The sequence below is a fragment of the Archocentrus centrarchus genome, chromosome 13, assembly GCF_007364275.1.
Source record: "Archocentrus centrarchus isolate MPI-CPG fArcCen1 chromosome 13, fArcCen1, whole genome shotgun sequence".
Lineage (NCBI taxonomy): Eukaryota > Metazoa > Chordata > Actinopteri > Cichliformes > Cichlidae > Archocentrus > Archocentrus centrarchus.
In genome coordinates, this window is record NC_044358.1 from 43,042,441 (window position 1) to 43,060,766 (window position 18,326).

Genomic DNA, 18,326 nt, shown 5'->3' on the forward strand with positions numbered 1-18,326 from the left:
ATGAGACACGGACAATTCAAAACGTGTTCCTACGCACCATTCATCAAGGTCTCCTTCCGAAATATGGTGACCTGCGCAACGAACTTAAGCCGCTGCTCTCAGATTATAGTGTGTCAGATGAGACACTGATAAGACAGGTAAATAAGGTGTCGAGTGAGGAGAGTGAGAGGCAGCGGAGACTGGGGCATGTTGCTCGGCAAAAGGTAACACATGCCCACACTGCTCAGCTGGAACCGGCTGATGATGCGGGTAAAATGAAGAGTAGGAATAAAGTAGTTGATGAATTGAGTGCAAAGATAGACGCGCTGACTAAAGTGGTGGAGTCTCTCACGTCGAGGCAGACTTGTGAACCAACGTGTCAGTGTGCGCACTCAAAACCAAAACCCAGGCAAAGCACAAAGCAGTATGGCTGTCCCAATTGTATTCAAAAGGGGGCAAGCACATGTAATCATTGTTTTGTCTGTGGGGAGGCGGGTCACAGAGCAATTGGTTGTCTCCAGCGAGGCCAGCCAAAACACTCTGGTTTGTCCCCTGCTGGTGCACCGTCCTCCAGCAGCCGTGGGCAGCCCAACCCCGAATCACCCCACCAGAGCCCGAAGGAGTTTGCTCATGTGAGAAGCAGTCAAGCAACCCCCCAACTCAAAACTAAAGAGACTGAGGGGAGTGAGAGAGTGGCACAGTTGGTGGGCAAGAAGTGTAAAATTAAGTGCTACATCCACAGCTACGCAGTGGACTGTGTGCTAGACACTGGTGCACAAGTGAGTCTTCTAGATAGCCAGTGGGTGAAGACTTACCTCCCTGACCACAAGCTACGACCACTGACTGAGCTCATCGGTGACAAGGCCTTCAGTGTGTTGGGTGTTAATGGCCAGCCATTGCCCTATGATGGATGGCTGGGGGTGATGGTGAGTCTACCAGAGAATAGCAACCCGGACCTGACTATTCAAGTGCCCTTCTTGGTGAGCAGCGTGCCATTGGATTGTCCCCTGATTGGGTTCAATGTGATTGAGCAGCTGGTCCTGGGGCCGGACGTGAGTGCGAACCTCATGCCGACCTTAGTGAGCCTCCTGCGGAGCGCAATGAACCTCCAGAATGACAAAGCCACAGCACTGGTCAATTTCATCCAGACCAAGCTTACCAGAGATAGTAGAAGCAGTCAAAGTGTACTCACAGTAGGACTGCATGATGTAGTTATCCCAGCTGGCCAGGTCAAGTATGTTAAATGTAAGGTCCCTTCTGCACTTGACATTTCCAATCCCCTCCTGCTCTTTGAACCAACTGAGAGCAACCCACAGTTGCAACAGCTGGATGTAGGCAACAGTCTCCTAACAGTTTATGAAGCAAAAGTCCCGTATATTAGGGTCCCCATTGGGAATCACACCAAGCATGATGTGACGCTCACCAGTCGGGTCGCTCTTGGGACTGTTGAATCGATTGCCGGGATTGTACAAACCGACTTACCAACCACCAGTTTGCCAAAGGCACCCTTGGGAGTTGGTCACCTTGAATCCACAAGTGTTCCGAAGGGCAATGGGAGTAAAGTTGCAGAGGAATGGGATCCGCCTGTTGACATTAGCCATCTAACAGGGGATGAACAGAGAGTAGTGAAGCAAATGCTGAGGGAGGAGTCTGGGGCATTTGCACGGGATGAGAATGACATGGGGTGCATTCCTAGCTTGGAAATGACAATAACCCTGAGGGAAACAACCCCAATTCAGAAATCGTATACGTCCATCCCGAAACCCCTTTACAAGGAGGTTAAGGAGTATATTGAGGACCTCCTGGCAAAGGGATGGATCGTTAAGTCCAGATCTCCTTATTCTGCACCCATCGTGTGTGTGCGGAAAAAGGATGGATCCCTTCGACTTTGTATAGATTACCGCCTCTTGAACCAGCACACGGTGCCCGACCGGCACCCCTTACCGCGAATTCAGGATCTCATTGACACTTTGGGGGGTTATAGTTGGTTCTCTGTGCTAGATCAGGGGAAGGCGTACCAGCAGGGCTTCATAGCCGAGGGATCACGCCACCTGACTGCCTTCATCACCCCCTGGGGTCTCTATGAGTGGGTGCGGATCCCCTTTGGGCTGACCAACGCACCCGCGGCATTTCAGCGGAGTATGGAAGAAATGCTGGCTCCCTTACGGGATGAGTGCTGTATTCCATACCTGGATGACATCCTGTGTTATGCGAAGACTTTTGAGGACCACGTGGAAGGACTGAGAAAAGTCCTAAGAGCCTTGCAGGCACATGGAGTTAAACTCCGACCTGCAAAATGTGACCTGTTCAAGAGAGAAGTAAGGTATGTAGGACGTTTGGTCTCAGCTGAGGGGGTGCGAATTGATCCAAAAGACCTCGAGGCCATGTATGCCTTGAAAGATAGGACACCAGCGACAGTTGGGGATGTAAGAAGGGTTACTGGCTTCTTGAGCTATTATCGTTCTTACATCCAAGATTTTTCAAGGATAGCGAAACCTCTCTATGAGCTCTTGCAAGCCCAGAACTGTCTGACTTTAGATTTGACATCAAATATCGACCTGGAAGAGTCAATGTCGATGCAGATACACTGTCGAGAAACCCTCTTGATATCGAAAGATATATTGGGGAGTGTACGAACGGGCTCCCGAGGGAAGCGGTTGCTGCTACCTGGGAAGGCTGTGGAGCAGGCGAGCGGGGGGATGTAGCCTGGATCGCTGCTCTGACGCTAGCACAGCACAGCCAGGGCGAACCAGGCATCCAAGAGGTGGGTCCGCCCATCGAGTTAGCTGAACTAATCCAAGCTCAAAGATCAGATCCCATAATCGGTGTCATTTTGGGAATGAAAGAGTCAAGTCAAGTACTCACCCCTGAAATGAAGGAGAAGGTGAGAGGTCCCGTTAGAAAAATGATGCATGAGTGGACAAGACTGAGTATAGAGAATGGCATCCTGTACCGCAGAGCGAAAGAGAAGCATCAGCTAGTCTTGCCAACAAGTTTCAGATCGGTTGTCCTCAAACATCTACATGATGATGTGGGGCATGTCGGAGTTGAGAGAGTTCTCAGTTTGGTGAGACCTCGGTTCTATTGGCCATATATGAAGCGAGACATCGAAGCTTATGTCACCCGGCAGTGCCCATGCATCAAGCAAAAGAAGCCGGTGGCACGCATCCGAGCTCCCATGGCCAGCATCGTCCCAAGCTCACCCATGGAATTGGTCTCGATTGACTACCTGCATTTAGAACCGAGTAGGGGTGGATACCAGTACATCTTAGTTGTGGTAGACCACTTCACTAGGTATGCTCAGGCTTATCCGACTCGCAACAAGAGTGGCAAAACTGCCGCTGAAAGGATCTTTAATGACTATATTTTGAGGTTTGGCTATCCGTTGAAGCTACATCATGACCAAGGGCGGGAGTTTGAAAATGAACTGTTCCGAGCTCTGCAGCAGCTGGGCAAGGTAGGACACTCCCGCACGACCCCGTACCACCCCCAGGGCAACCCAGCTGAACGTTTCAATCGCACCATCTTGCAGATGCTGCGGACCCTGGGGGACGAACAGAAGGAAAGGTGGAAGGATTACCTTCCACAGATGGTACATGCATATAATTGCACACGCCATGAGGCAACTGGCTACTCACCTTTCTTCCTGCTGTTTGGTCGCCATCCGCGGCTGCCAGTAGACCTCCTATTCCAACTGGAGACTGGAGAAGAGCCACAGACAGCAAGGAACTATGTGAAACAATGGAAGGAACGGATGACTGAAGCTTACCGGATCGCATCTGGAAACAGTCAAAAGTCAAGTGCTCGTGGGAAGAAGTACTATGACCGACATGTGAGGGGAATTGTGCTACAACCCGGAGATCGGGTACTGGTACGGAACTTGACTGAACGAGGTGGTCCGGGGAAGTTGCGGTCCTATTGGGAAAACACCATCTATGTGGTGAAGCAGCAGATTGGAGAAAGCCCAGTCTATAGGGTGGCTTCAGAGATGGATGGAAAGAAGGAGCGTGTGTTGCATCGCAACGTATTACATCTTGTCAATGAGCTCTCCAGGGACTTACCAGCCACAAACCAAGGAAGTAAGCCCCCAGGGGTCAAAAGAAAAGAATCTAAACCAACTCGACAAGAGACAAAGGCGCAACGAGACGACGAGTCAAGTTCGGATGAGGATGGGGGTTCCATTTATTATGGACTAGGATACGATCTGAGAGGTGGACATGGAGACAGTGCTGTGGATACCTTTGACTCTACTAATGTACCCTCAAGATGTGTAGTCCCGGCTGAGTCGGATCCAGATGTCAGCGAAGGGATGCCGCTGGACGCAGAGGGGACGCCACTGGAGGAACGCATGGTAATAGAAGAACAGGGGGGATCAATCGACACGGAAGCGGCCCTCACAGAAGACAGAGGGGGGGTTGAACTGTTGCCTGAAAAGCAAATGCAGTCTGCATATAACCTGACCCCTCCAGCTGAGGTACCAGGGTTGAGAAGGTCAACGAGAGAAAGGCGACCAGCTGCACGGTTCACCTATGAAACACTTGGCCAGCCTTCTCTCCAGTTGCATTCGTCAGTTAGTTTCGCAGATGTACATGAATCGCCAAACACATCAGCTTCTAGTATGCCACTGTATCACTCAGTACCTTATTTCCTTTGGACACCACAGTCCATTCCATCATCTCATGGTATACAGAGATATATCCTCCCAGTATACTATAAAGAGTTCATTTACTGATGTTAGCAAGAGGGGAGGCACAAAGTGATCTGAATATTTTGAGTAAATGTTATATGTTAAAGTTTAAGAGGTCAAATGTCAGGAGCCATTTTCATTTTGTTGGGGAGTGTGTGACACCTACAAGTGTAAGCGTCACAATTGTAATTTGCTTAGAAGTTATTTGTGGAAAGGCCAATGGTAATGGTAGTATTATGTTGAATTTGAGGAGATGTAATTGTGTAGTTTCGCCACTAGGGGGAAATGGCGCGGGTGGTATTCGGTGCTGTGGGGCTTCCGGGCTTCAGACGAGGAAGAGCCTGCAGACCGAACGCAACTGATGTCTCCCGTCTCTATTTCTTTCTGTGTGAAACAGGTTAGTAATCTGAGTTATTTCACCTCAGTACATGTTTACAGAGAGGCGATTGTGTTTAGATGCTCGTGATGTTGTGTAATGTTGTAAGTTGTGTGTTCGAACATAGAAAAGAAATATAAACTGTTTTCCGTCGACCGACGGGAGAGCAGCCATCTTATCGGTGGGTAATGGTACGAAATGGTGAGGCTTTACAATGTGTGTTTCATTTTGTTATGGATGTTGCTCCGAGATATACCTCTTAAATGCAAAGTATTGTTGTTGACTGTGTTTTTATATGATGATGTATTCTGTTTCTTTTGAGATTTTGATATAGATGTGTTTTAGTTGGAAAATATGGGTTTTCATATGTTTGGTTAGAAAAAAGTGTCAGCAAAAAAAAGGGTAATAATAAGCAGGTAAATAGTGATGATATTATTACATGATAGGTTTTTGCAGCAGGATAGCTGTAGCATTTCGCTGTAGTAGCAGCGCACAAAAGAGACCCTGAATTATGGGGCAGTTATTTTGTATATTATATACAGTGGAGCAAAAGATGTGAGTTTGTTTCAATATTGTAGTTTGTGTTTAGAGATATGTTAGATGATATTGTGAATGAGAAGGATGATTTAACGTTTTATAAATAAAGAGACGAGGAAGAGCCTGCAGACCGAACGCAACTGATGTCTCCCGTCTCTATTTCTTTCTGTGTGAAACAGACCCCACCAGAGGTCTGTAACATAAGCTAAGTACTTTTATTGTTTAACATTCAAACACATTCATACTCCAATGCTTGTGTCAGAGAGCAACTTGGGGTTCAGTATCTTGCCAATGGATTCTTTGACATGCAGCCCGGAGGAGCCGGGTATCGAACCGCTGACCTTCTGATCAGTAGGTGACCTGCTCTACCACCTGAGCTACAGCGACTCCATTTGCATTTATATATATATTTTTTTTAGATATCAACAATTATTTCTGAAAGTGAAATTTATTGAATTTATTACAGATTGAGCACAAATACCGATTCTATTCACTATTTTACTGTCCCTAACATAAAATGAGAGTTATTTTAAAGTAGCATTTCATAATGAACATGTATTCAATCTTATCTGAATTGCTAGCCTGATAATGACAAAAACTTCATAAGCAAAGGAGTGATATTGGGGGAAAAAAAGCATTTCTCATGTCCGAAATTATCACTTTTTTGTGCCACTTGTTTTATTTTGAAGCCATCAGGACCTTTTTTCCGTATCAGATTAGAAACACATACTACATCAAATCAAAACAGCACATATAAAAAAAAGATGCTTTTTCCTAAACTTTCTCCTACACTGGTAAAAATAATTGAGCATATTACTCAATTTATTTAGTGTAACATTTTTACACTTAAAAATAATGAGTTTATTTGAATGCCATCAAATTGGTCATAACAACGCAGGAATAATAAGTAAATATAAGTGATATTTTCATTTACATCTGAATGAACTAAATAAATAAATGAACTAAATAAATTGAGTAAATGTAACTAAAAAATACAATGTGAACTACATTGAAAACCTGAGTATAAGGTATTACAGGAAATAAGTAAATATTATTCAAAAGAACTGTTGGACATAACTACTAATTTACCTATAATTTACTTAAATTAAATGTCTTGTAACAACTGATTTTTATTACTTAATTTACTAAATTTAAAAATAGTTTAAAAAATTAACGAGTAATATCTCACAGAACATGAAAACTTTTATTTAAAAATTTGTTACATTTTACAATTACAATTCTTTGTCAGAACACTTAGCTTACGTTCACTAAGTTACAGCAGCACATTTTAAGTAGTTAAAGGACAAAAAGCAATACAGCATATTTGGCTTAAAGCTGCAATAGGTAACTAATATGTTTTTTACATATTTAATAAAACTGTCACTATGTTGTGACAGTATAACATGAGACAGTTAATCTGTGAAAAAAATTGAGCTCCTGTCTTCTCCCTGTGGTCCTACTGCCATCTGCAGAAATACACCAACCAATAACAGCCAGGAGGAAGGTCTTAGCACCCTCAGTTTTTTCCACAAATTATCTGTCTCATATTATACGGTCACGACATGTGATTCCTTTAAAAAGTTACCTACTGCCTCGTGTAGTTATTAGAGAACAATCTCCAATCAAAACATTGGAATTTCTAACAATGACATATTACAATAAAAACTTTGTCCTTGGAAAGTTGAACAGTCAAGTGTGAACTGTCTTAAAAGTTTAACTTCAAAACGGGATGCAACATACCTCACTGGAATGATCAAAGAAAGAACAAAATGCATATCAATGCAAAATATAAATGTGCAGCCAGAACAACATGAGGTCACACAATCAGTCAAACAGTTTGGGATGAATTGGCAAAAATGAAACCATAGATTGTGGTGCTGACTGGGCAATTTAGAGTAGCCAATCAACCTAACCCCAGTAAGTGCATGTCTTTAGAATGTGGGAGGAAACCGGAGTACCCGGAGGAAACCCACTTAAGCACGGGGAGAGCATGCAAATTCCACACAGGGAGAGGGAGAGGCCTGGGAGAAGGTGGAATCGAACCCAGACCTTTCAGATGTTATTCTAGCTGTGAGGCAGCAGTGCTAACAGTGCTATTAAAAGTCTTTACATAATTCTGCACTTTTCTTCATTGATTACAACAATCTTGAAGACATATTTGCCATTCCATATTTTTAGAGATCCACTAAGAATATACCCAACACTGAATCAGTAGAAAAAGCAATGAAAGAAAAGATTATGCTGGGAAAACTGGTAAAGGAAGGAATGTAGAAAGTGTACGATACATTAAAGTATAAATAAATATTAAAGAAGATTGAGAAACACTGGTGGAATGAAAATGGCTGTATAAGGTATATGATCTTGTGGTGAATGCAAGAGTACAGAGGAGTCAGGTATAAGAGAAGTTAAACAGGTTTACAGGTTTACGTGGCCCTCTAGAGTCTAGAGGGCCACGTAAAAATTAAAGGCAGGTCAGATTTGGCCACACTGCCTTGAGTTTCACATGTGTGGCGTTATTGGCTTTAGGCTGTGCTGCAGAAAAATAGTTTTCCTCACCTGTGACACATCAAACAAGGCAGGCCACCTCTCCTTGATTTCTTTGATGCTGAGTTGAAGAGTGACAACATCCTGTCTTCTATGAGGAAATGTCTTGGACATCAGTCGATTGATGGTCGTCCTCTCTCTCTTCTTTATTTCAGACAGAATTTTGAGCCACTGTTGCTCTTGGTGTTCTCCCTTGTTTGATGATGTTCCAAATGCACAGTTTACAGCGCCATTCCACACACCAATACCTTTATCCTTTTCTAAACCACACAACATTTACAAAAAAAAAAAAAAAGCACAAAAATTAGTAATATTCTCATAATAAATTTTGAAAAATTATAGGGCATTCTTTTCTAATATTAAATATTAATTTACTCTTTTCTTGATCAGTTTAACAAGCTGAAACGTAAATTAGGAAAATAAATTACATACATGAGTTAAAACTTAAAGTCACTATGCATGTTTTATTTCAGTCGTTATCAAAAACATATTCAGAGCCCCCCCATGAAAAGACAGTCCATGCATGGATATAAAGCAGATAGAATACAAAACTGTCGTTTTATTTAGTTTCAAAACTTCTGAACACGCATTCTGTGCACACACATTAAACACCAAGCGCAGTGCTTTTTAATTATTACACTCGCAGGCGTGGGTGTGGGTGGGTCCTTGTCTGGACACAGAAGCCGATGAGCACAAACGTGGGGAGAATACGCTCCCCTTTCTTGTGCTGCGCACACTCCAAACCAGGCTACTGTAGCGTCTTTGTGCAGCACAGAGGTAAACACAGACAGCTATTTCACTGCATGGTGTGTATTACATGAAAAAAGCGATGTGATTTTCACGGCTGTGAATTAGGTTGGGCTCTAAGGCTGAACTTGCTGCTTTGTATCAGTTCATATCACAGATAAAAGGACACAAAGTGCGTACTTGTCATCCTGCTCATAATCGCTGTCTGTGTTTCCCTCTGTGCTGCACACAGATGCTGCAGTAGGTTTGTTAGGAGTGTGCACAGCACAAAAAAGGGGAGCCTATTCTCCCACGTTTGTGCTCTTCGGCTTCCGTTTTCACACGATGACCCGCCCGCACTCATACGTAAAGGAGCAGTTCACGAGTGCGGTGGAAACGCAGGCTCGTTCTTAAGCTTTTCGCCGGTTCTTTAGGAACAGCACGAGCACCGGCACCTCAGCGGTGGAAAAGTAGAAGAGCCAGCTCCTGTCATTCACTTCAAAGAGTGAAGTGAATGACGACCCGAAACGGTCGTCACCGACATCACTATCTGCACCTGTGGCCACGAGAGCTGCAGCGTAAAAAATACTCACTGGCCAGTTCGGTCTGGAAACGACCCGCCGTTCGGGAAACCTCCCGAAGGCCACTACACCCCTGCTTGAAAGGCCTCTGAGCAACTTTTTCTCATTGACAAGTTTGACTGATAAAGCTAAAAAAATAAGTAAAAATAAACGATTTTCAATTTCTTTGTGGGTTAGTGTACTTTCTAGCTACTTTCTTTAGTTACTATGGATTTTTTCAAACATTTTAAAATTGGGGATAGAACGATTTTATTGATGTATAGCAAGTTGAAATATTCCAAAAACCGGTACTACACCATGTAGTACCTGCGAACTTCTGTCATGGCCGCGCAAAATGTGCATTCGTGAGTTTTGAAAATAAATAACCGCAATGGCTCGTCTTCAGGCCATATTGCCCACTGAGTCTGCACTGGCTCAGAGAATTCGTGCATTTATTCACATTTTGGATGGTCAGCATTTACAACAGTCAAATTCAAGTGCACTAAAAACAGGCTACAAAACCCCGTACAAATCACAAAGTGAAAAATACCATGAAATGAGGCAGCGCGTCTAATTTGACAGTTCGAACCCTGAGAGAAAATGACATTCCATGCTTATGTCTTACTACTTTCAATAAAGAGGCTTATGAGAAATATATTTTTTCCCGAATTCCTTACCTCACATCAGACTGAAGCTTCCCCCGCTGTGCACACAGTAACCGCCAAATCTGCCGAGAAAACCGCCCAAAGTTTTCCGCTGGGTCACAGAGTAATGACGTCACATGGTCAATTTCCGTTTACTTGATTATTTTAAGTTTGTAAGCTAAGTCTCAAATAAAATTGTGTTTGTCGCCATAATAATTTTACTTATTTAAAGTGTTTGCTTTTTGTAATGTTTTCTAAAATAAAATTGTTTGAAAATACAGACATCTTTAGTAGTATTTAGGCTATTATATCTGTCAGTGAATTATTCATTTATTTTAAAGAATTACACTTAATATAAGTATTTATGTTTAACACAAATATTCCTTATTTAGTTCTACTAATGAAAATTGATGTAGTCAAATCAAATATTTTAAATCATGATATTCATCATTTTTATTAAGCATGCACAATTAATTTTTTTTGTCATTTTTACAGGGTCCTTGAAATATTTTTTAGAGTGTATCAAAGGAGAACGAATCATTTGAATCTTCTAGAAACATCTGACAAGTAAAACAGGCAACAGAGTAAAGAACTGTTGACTCGTGTTCAGTTCTGCTCCCTGGCTTCAACATGGGTTCCATGAATCAAATAGCTAGCTCAAGATATTATACAAAATACAAGCTAAATTAAAGCTGCAAGCAGCGATAATAGGCCCTCGCCGGCCGCCGCCCAAGTGCTGGTGCCGATTTGAACCGTGCTTTTCCGGCCGTGCCAGTTTTAGCTGTTTTCTTTTGCTGGCACATTAAAACGAGCAATGGATGGATTGACTATCTCAAAGAAGAAGATGCTATATTCCGGGCTTCGCCATGGCAACACATTACATATTACAGTATTTTGACCTGTAGGTATTTAGTTCAGGCTGATGTGAAGAATGCGTGTAGCTAATTTCATGCCTTCAAATGGATTTCTGAGAAAGATATGGTCATTTTTCGATCGCAGAAATTTCACTTTTTTTCCCATAGGGATAAAATGGGACAGTTTTGGCATCGTCATGGGAACAGCGTCCAAAATATGACATAGGTGTGATTGACTTTTTTGACCAGGCTGACATCAGCAATCGGTGTACCAAATTTCATGTATTTTGCGCAAACTAAGCAGAAACTTTAGTATGGGGGATTTTTCGCTTTTTCCCATTAGAATAAAATGGGGCATTTCGGGCTCCGCCATGGCAACGTGTTAGAAAATAGAGTATGGGTGTGATTGGCTTTTTTGATCAGGATGACGTCAAGAAGGTTCACACAAATTTTCATGCATTTCAGACAAACTAAAATTCTGGACCTCCATACAAACATTTGTTTGCTTCTGTAGGGGGCGCTATTGCACCTAGAAACTTGATTCCCTAATTGTGGGTTCAGGCTGGTTCAGTACATAAGTGATAAAATTTGAAGGCTGATCGGCCAAAGATTGTGCGAACGAATGGCGAAACAAATTTGCGGCGAGAGACAAAAACGAAGGGCAAATTTATGCGGTTGCCATGGCAACACCGTTGAATATTCTATAAAACCTCGCACAACTTTTGATGCCCCACTTGTGAAGATGTTCCTGAGCAATTTTGGTGCCAGTCGGTTTAATGCCCTAGGACAAGTTAATTAAAGTACGAGGTATGTAAAAATGCTGAATCGGCAAAGGTTAAAGTTCAGTCCAAGATGGCCGACTTCCTGTTTGTCAGGCGGCAACTCCATAATGTAATTTTTTGTCGGTCTTCATATGGTCTTTTTCTGACGCGAATTTGGTGGTTCTGCAGGCTACTTTTTTTTGCCCCTCCCATAGGAATGGGAAATTTCAAATTTCTAGGGGGCGCCGTTTCGCCACTCTTTTGAGTTTTTTAATGACGCCATTAAAAAACAAAATTTTTCGCCAGACCTGGCTTGCATGGAAAAATTAGTGAGTTTTCGTATATGTTCAGGGGGTCAAATTAGCGATCGTTTCGTCAGAAAGAATAAGAAGAAGAATAATAATAATGAACAATTCTAACGATTCCAATAATGCGCCAATCCAGTCACCTTCATATATACGTTTTCGGAAATGTCTCGACACGACCCACGTTGTCGTGAGGTCCATTGTCAATGACGAGCGCGTTGCGCTCGTCATTGACCCAATTTCATCGCGCAAGCTAGCTGATGACGCCAACGATTTCAATTATGGGCTGCTCCAGTCACCCCCATATTTACGTTTTCGAGAAGCGTTCGACCTGACCTACCTTGTTTGAGGGACCGTTGTCAAAGTCGAGCGCAAAGTCGAGCGCAAAGTCGAGCGCTTCGCGCTCGACTTTGACCTTTTTTCGTTTTTCGCGCGAGCGAATACAATAGGCTCCTCGCCGATCACTTCGTGAGGCTCGGGCCTAAATAAAAGCACTGAGATTAAAGTGGTTTCCACGGGTAGAACAGGGGAAACATAAAATCCAACAAAATTTGTGGCAGTTTCTTGCAAACATTTAATAATTCTATTAAACACTGTACATGGAGCAATGATTGTTGAAAAAAAAATATATGTGTGTGTGTGTGTGAAATACATACGCAATTTAAGTCCATTTTGCATTGGCAGAGAAAATGTATTTACGAAAGGCATATCAATTGCACTATTAAACTAAATTCCTCAGGTTTTATGGCAGAGGGCCTGTCTGAAAGCCCAGACACAATCTAATAATACTCAATTTAAACTAATCCAATACAAATGGCTAATGAGAACTTACATTACGCCAACAGTATTAAATAAATTTGATTCTAATATTCCAGATACAAGTGTTAAATGTGGGGCCAAAGGCACTCTGATCCACTGCTTATGGGAATGCCCAGAGATCCAATATTTCTGGAAGGAAGTTCTGAACACAATTTCATACATCACAGGTATTAAACTGAATCCTTGTCCTAAACTTTGTATCTTAGGGATTTTCTCCACTGAATATCAACTGAACAAGGTTGACCAAAGAACCATAATTTACTGTTTGTTACAAGCAAAGTACAGTATAGCAAGGTCCTGGAAATCCATTGCCAGACCTCAGCTGAAACCTGGGTTGTCCATGCTAGCTAGCTCTCTCGCCCTGGAGAAACTTACCTTTTTGATTAAAGGAAAATAATCTATCTTTAAAAAGATGTGGAAAAACTTTCTGTTATTTTTGAAACGTGGAAGTATTTGTAACGATGAATGATTGAAGGAATGTAATTAGGCTAATTTTGATTTTTGTCTTTATTTCTTTTGTCTTTATTCTCAATGGACTACGCCCAGCACTCTTGGACTAATGCCTACCATACAGCCCTGATATAACGAATTTAAAATACCCTGTCTCAATACTGTTCACACCTTTTCTGCTACCTTGAAGGTTTATGATGTTTTTGTGTTTTAATTACTTATTTTTTTCCTTTTCTTTTTTGGATTGTAGTTCCTGCATGATGTTTGATACTGTTATTCGTGAATTTCTTTTCTTGTACCCGGCTTATAACATGAAAAAGCAATAAACAGATTTTTGAAAAAAAAAAAAAATTCCTCAGGTTTTACAACTTAAGAAGACATCCATGTAGATGTCATGTTAGAAATGATCAAGTCTCTGTTTCATTGAGCTCCTCATCCCCCTCAAGTTTATGCAGCAACTTGCATATCCCTGCTTGTGGACGTGTGTCTTTCAGCTTCTCCCTGCTGGCCATGATGTGAGGATCTGGCAGAGGACCTGCAAAGTCAGATATGTAAATTTGAACATAGATTTCATTATGTCATGAGACCTTGCAAACTAGGACAGTCACACTAATCGCCTCTCTGTACATGTTTGTAACTCTTTTAATAGTTAGTTTAAGCTGCTGCAAATTTTAATAGTAAAATTTTATTATAAATTGGCAAAGACAATATACAGGGCATATATGAAAAGCAATGCATACTATTCACTCTTATGTTTGTCTTAGAAATGTATTACCATCTTTAAATAGCTGGGGGCTATATACATATATATACATATATATATATATATATATATATATATATATATAGAGAGAGAGAGAGAGAGAGAGAGAGAGTTTTGATAATATTTATTTATTTACTGTTAATCTATTAGCATAACTGGTGTCTGTAGGCAGCCGAAACTGCAGGATGCTCAGGCAGCACCGGGAAACCACATTTAACTGCCAAATAACAAACGATTGCTTATTTATGGTGACAGGTTGCAACCCTGGATATACTATTAGGACCTGATCAAGATTAGAGCCTAAAGACGTTCTATTTGCAAAGCAGAAAGGTCATGTAATGTTAGCTAGCTAACAAACTGACTAATGGTATCCTATTAATTAACAGCTAGAAAAGACAAAAACACGTACCTCCATAATGTTCAATGAAGAATTTGTAGCCTTTGTCCAGTTTTGAACATGTTGTCAGTGAAAACTTGTCTGCATGTCATAGTATATCCTAATACTGTATTTGTGGCAAACGTACTAGACTGCATAAACTCCATCCCCCGGAAGTAAAGACCCCCAGCATTGAGGCCGAACGAAAGTTGTGTGACGTCATGTGAAAAGGGTCTATACCAAATAAACAACGCAGATGAAACGCAGTAAAGATAACAAGATTATTTTTTGTTGTGTGGATGAACTTAAAAAGATTGGCTCTCAGTACTTAAACAATTTATTTTCTGAAAAAACTTACAATATCTTGTATCTTGAACAAATGTTTTTGACCTCAATACTATATATATTTGTGTAAAGAAACTAACTTGATTTTTATTGCTGATTTCACAGATTCAGTTATGTTAGATTTACTTCACCCCAGAATCATTTTTATCAGTGTATGTGAGAAGGTGGTGCATTGGCTTATGGCATGTTGCAAATTTCGTCAAGCATTTTTGTGATATTTAATGGATTGGATTGATTTTTTTTTATTCCTTCCTGATAGCCAATCCATTAATTTCGGTCAGGATCGGGCCAATACTGAATATCAGATTGGCACATCCCTAGTTGTTTTAAGAGCTGACATTAAATAAATAAAAAAAGGAGCAAAGGTTCGGGCTTAATTTTAACAGCTCCTTTTCCACAGCTGTGCTGTGCCCTGTCACAATTGCTGGGCGACATGAGCTATACTGAAGTAAGGATCAGGGTGAACTGTGAAAGCATAGGGTGCCCATCGTGGTATCTTATTGCAAAATGCCAGTCAGGCTCCACAGTGCTGGGCAGTGAGCACAGGGCCCACTAGAGGACGTCGGAGCAGATACAGATCCTGCTGATGGGTTAAGGACCATTTACAACCTTGTCCAGTTCTCCTAGAGTAATCTCCTCCATGCGCTTGACACTGTGCTGGGAGACACAGCAAACCTACCGGCAATGGTACATAATTATGTACCAATCTGAAGTAGTTGGACTACCTGTGCAACCTCTGTAGGGTCCAGGTATCACCTCATGCTACCAGTAGTGACACTGACCCTAGCCAAATGCAAAACTAGAGAAAAAAACAGTCAGAAAAAATGAGGAGGGAAAAAAATGTCAGTGGCCTCCAGCTGTAAAACTAGTAAAACCAGTACTGTTTGGGGGAATGTCTCATTGTTGCCCCTCTAATGCACCTGTTGTTAATTTTATTAATACCAAAGCACCTGAAACTGATTAAAAACCCCCTCTTGTACTTAACCCTATAACACTGGGCGATTGAAGCACCTGTTACATGCCCCTACCTGCTATGAAAAGCTGGTTAACACCTAGCGTATTACTGCTTAGGTGGCTGATCAAAGGAACTTTGAATTACCATAATTATGGGACCATTTGTCCAGTTTCTGAAAGCTGAGAAAGCACTTCACACCCATTATAGGGTTATTACGGTAATTGCTGCCGGAAGTCGATGAACGTCTGCACTTCTGAAGTACGCCGTCGCTGACAATATGTTCTGTGTTATAGGATCAATTAACTAGATCAATATCCCAGAGATTTAATTGACCTGTTTATATACTCTGAATAAAAAGTGTTCCTTTAATCTTTCTGAGCAGTGAATTAAAATACAATTTGACAAACTCTTTACATACCTGACTGATCTTTAATTTCAGTCTGTTTAAATCCTTGCATGGCAATGGTTCCTCTGGACAATACCTGAAGAAGAAGAAGAAAATGACACAGAATGAGTAATATACCTGAAATACACCTGTGACATCATGTCTCCAAAGCAGTTTTGTTTCTTTTTTTGCCCAACTTCAAATCACACTGGGAGTATTTCAGAAGCAGAGAGTGCAGCTTGTATTTTATTTTAGAAATTGACTGGATTCTCTTTGCATTTATATGTCTAACCTCCCGCCCTAATCTATGTAGCTTGGTGTGTCTATTGGAATGTGCAGTCACTGTAAATAAAAGGTGTGAGGTGTGATTAGCTCGAGCTGATACATCAGAGTCAGAGCTGGATTGTCTCAGGGGCTTCTCCTCACAGTCTGCATGTGGGTTCTTGTCTAATGTGGTAGACCCCAGTCTCTATTGGTCTTGTGCTTAGAGCTTGTTCCTGTGCTGCCATGAGTCATGCCTCTGTGCTATCTTTCAGCCCAGCTTTGTCCAGCCATTGGTAGACTTTTCTGATATCAGCCACTGCAGGGACCTGTTGTTCCATGATGGTTCTTGTTCTTGAGTTTCTGCTGCCTGCGGTACTCACTAAGCACATAATCAGTTGTGGCCAAGTCAAGTCAAGTCAAGTTTATTTATAAAGCACATTTAAAACAACGCCGTTGACCAAAGTGCTGTACAAGATCTATAACCCCAAGGACTATACTCAAATAAAAAAATAAAAAAATAAAAATAAATAAAAACATTAAAAGACAATAAATAACATAAAATAACTAAAACATTTAAAACAAATACCATAAAAATATCATAAAGCAATCGTCTAAAAGGAGGAAGCACTGCAGCCAAATGCTAAGGAAAAGAAATGTGTTTTTAATAAAGATTTAAATGTGTGTATCGTCTAAGCTGTGTGTATATGGCCAGCTTCCTGATGTACTCATTTGTTGTTTCATCTAGGATAATGGTTCTGACACTCACTAGTCCTTGGCCTCCTTCCTTCTGCTTAGCATATAGTCTCAGGGTGCTGGATTTGGGGTGAAACTCTCCATGCGGCATTCTCATGTCTTGATCAGTGGCTTCTGTCTCCTCCTTTGGCCAGCTTATTATCCCAGCGGGGTATCTGACAACTGGCAGGACATAGGTGTTGATTACCTGGACCTTGTTCTTCCCATTCAACTGACTCCTCTGGACTTGGTTACCATCCAACTACACTTTCCAATGGTATTGCTGTAGATCCTAGTGGTGTCGATCATTGAATTGATGTCTTGTTAACTCCTGGCATACAGATTGATGTCATCCATGGAGAGGAGGTGGCTGATGTTTGCTCAATTCAGTGGTTGGTATCCATACCCAGTCTTGTTAATTAATTGGCTGAGGGGATTCAGGCATATGCAGAATTGCAGTAGGGGAGTATTCCTTGGTAAATCCCGCACATGATGGTGACTTGAGCAACTGGCTTGATGTTGACCCCTAAATGCTGTTTTCCACATCCATACTGTGCTTCTGATGAAGGCTCTTGGGGTCCTGTTATAGAGTCCTGGACATTCCAGGATCGACTGAGTCATGTAGTCATTCCAGGTGGTGCACATGTTGGTCAGTCTGGTCTTATAGTCTCGAATGACTGGTCTACCAGTAGCTGGTGTTTTGCCTCTCTGGTGTCACCACCAGTTCCTTTCTGGCATAGGCCATTTTCAACACATTTATCTTGTATATATTTTTTATTACTCTGGATCAGTGAACTTGTGTCAAGAAGTAACTCACCAGATACATCACATCCATGTAGGCTGGGGTTTCTCCCACAACAGTGTACTGGATAGATATACTCTCCTCTGTGTCACAGGAAAGGGCTTTATCCTTCTTCTTCACATCCAGTGAGCTGATGGTTTTAGTATTTTGAGAAGAAGGTTGGGACTTAGACAGTGTGTGAAATCCAAGCTGATAGAAAACAGTTCTATATCCATGGTATTTCAGTGTTGGTGTCAGGCTGGCCTGAATAGTAGAAAAAAAAAAATATAAACAATGAAAAAGAAACCACTGGAAGGTCAACTTAATTTTAGAAGCAAGCTAATGTGGAAGAGTCTACTCAGTTTTAGTGTGGCCACTAATTAATGTTGTAGCACCTTGGAGGAGCGTATCATCATATCAGAAACCATATTAAGCCTAGCTTTTCATGAAAACATATGATGGGACTTACAAAGACTGTCCTTT

General features: G+C 41.6%; 1 protein-coding gene across 3 annotated transcripts in view; it reads right to left on the reverse strand.

The window, feature by feature from the left end:
• The window catches only part of LOC115791198 (alpha-2-macroglobulin-like), a 58,453-nt gene that overhangs the window by 28,102 nt on the left and 12,025 nt on the right, over window positions 1–18,326 (reverse strand). For all 3 annotated transcript variants that reach the window (XM_030745337.1, XM_030745336.1, XM_030745338.1), the window contains 2 exons: window positions 17,880–18,107; window positions 16,100–16,163 (listed from right to left, as the gene is read on the reverse strand). In XM_030745337.1, coding sequence (XP_030601197.1) covers window positions 16,100–16,163; window positions 17,880–18,107 — 292 coding nt within the window. The remainder of the gene's footprint in view (window positions 1–16,099; window positions 16,164–17,879; window positions 18,108–18,326) is intronic.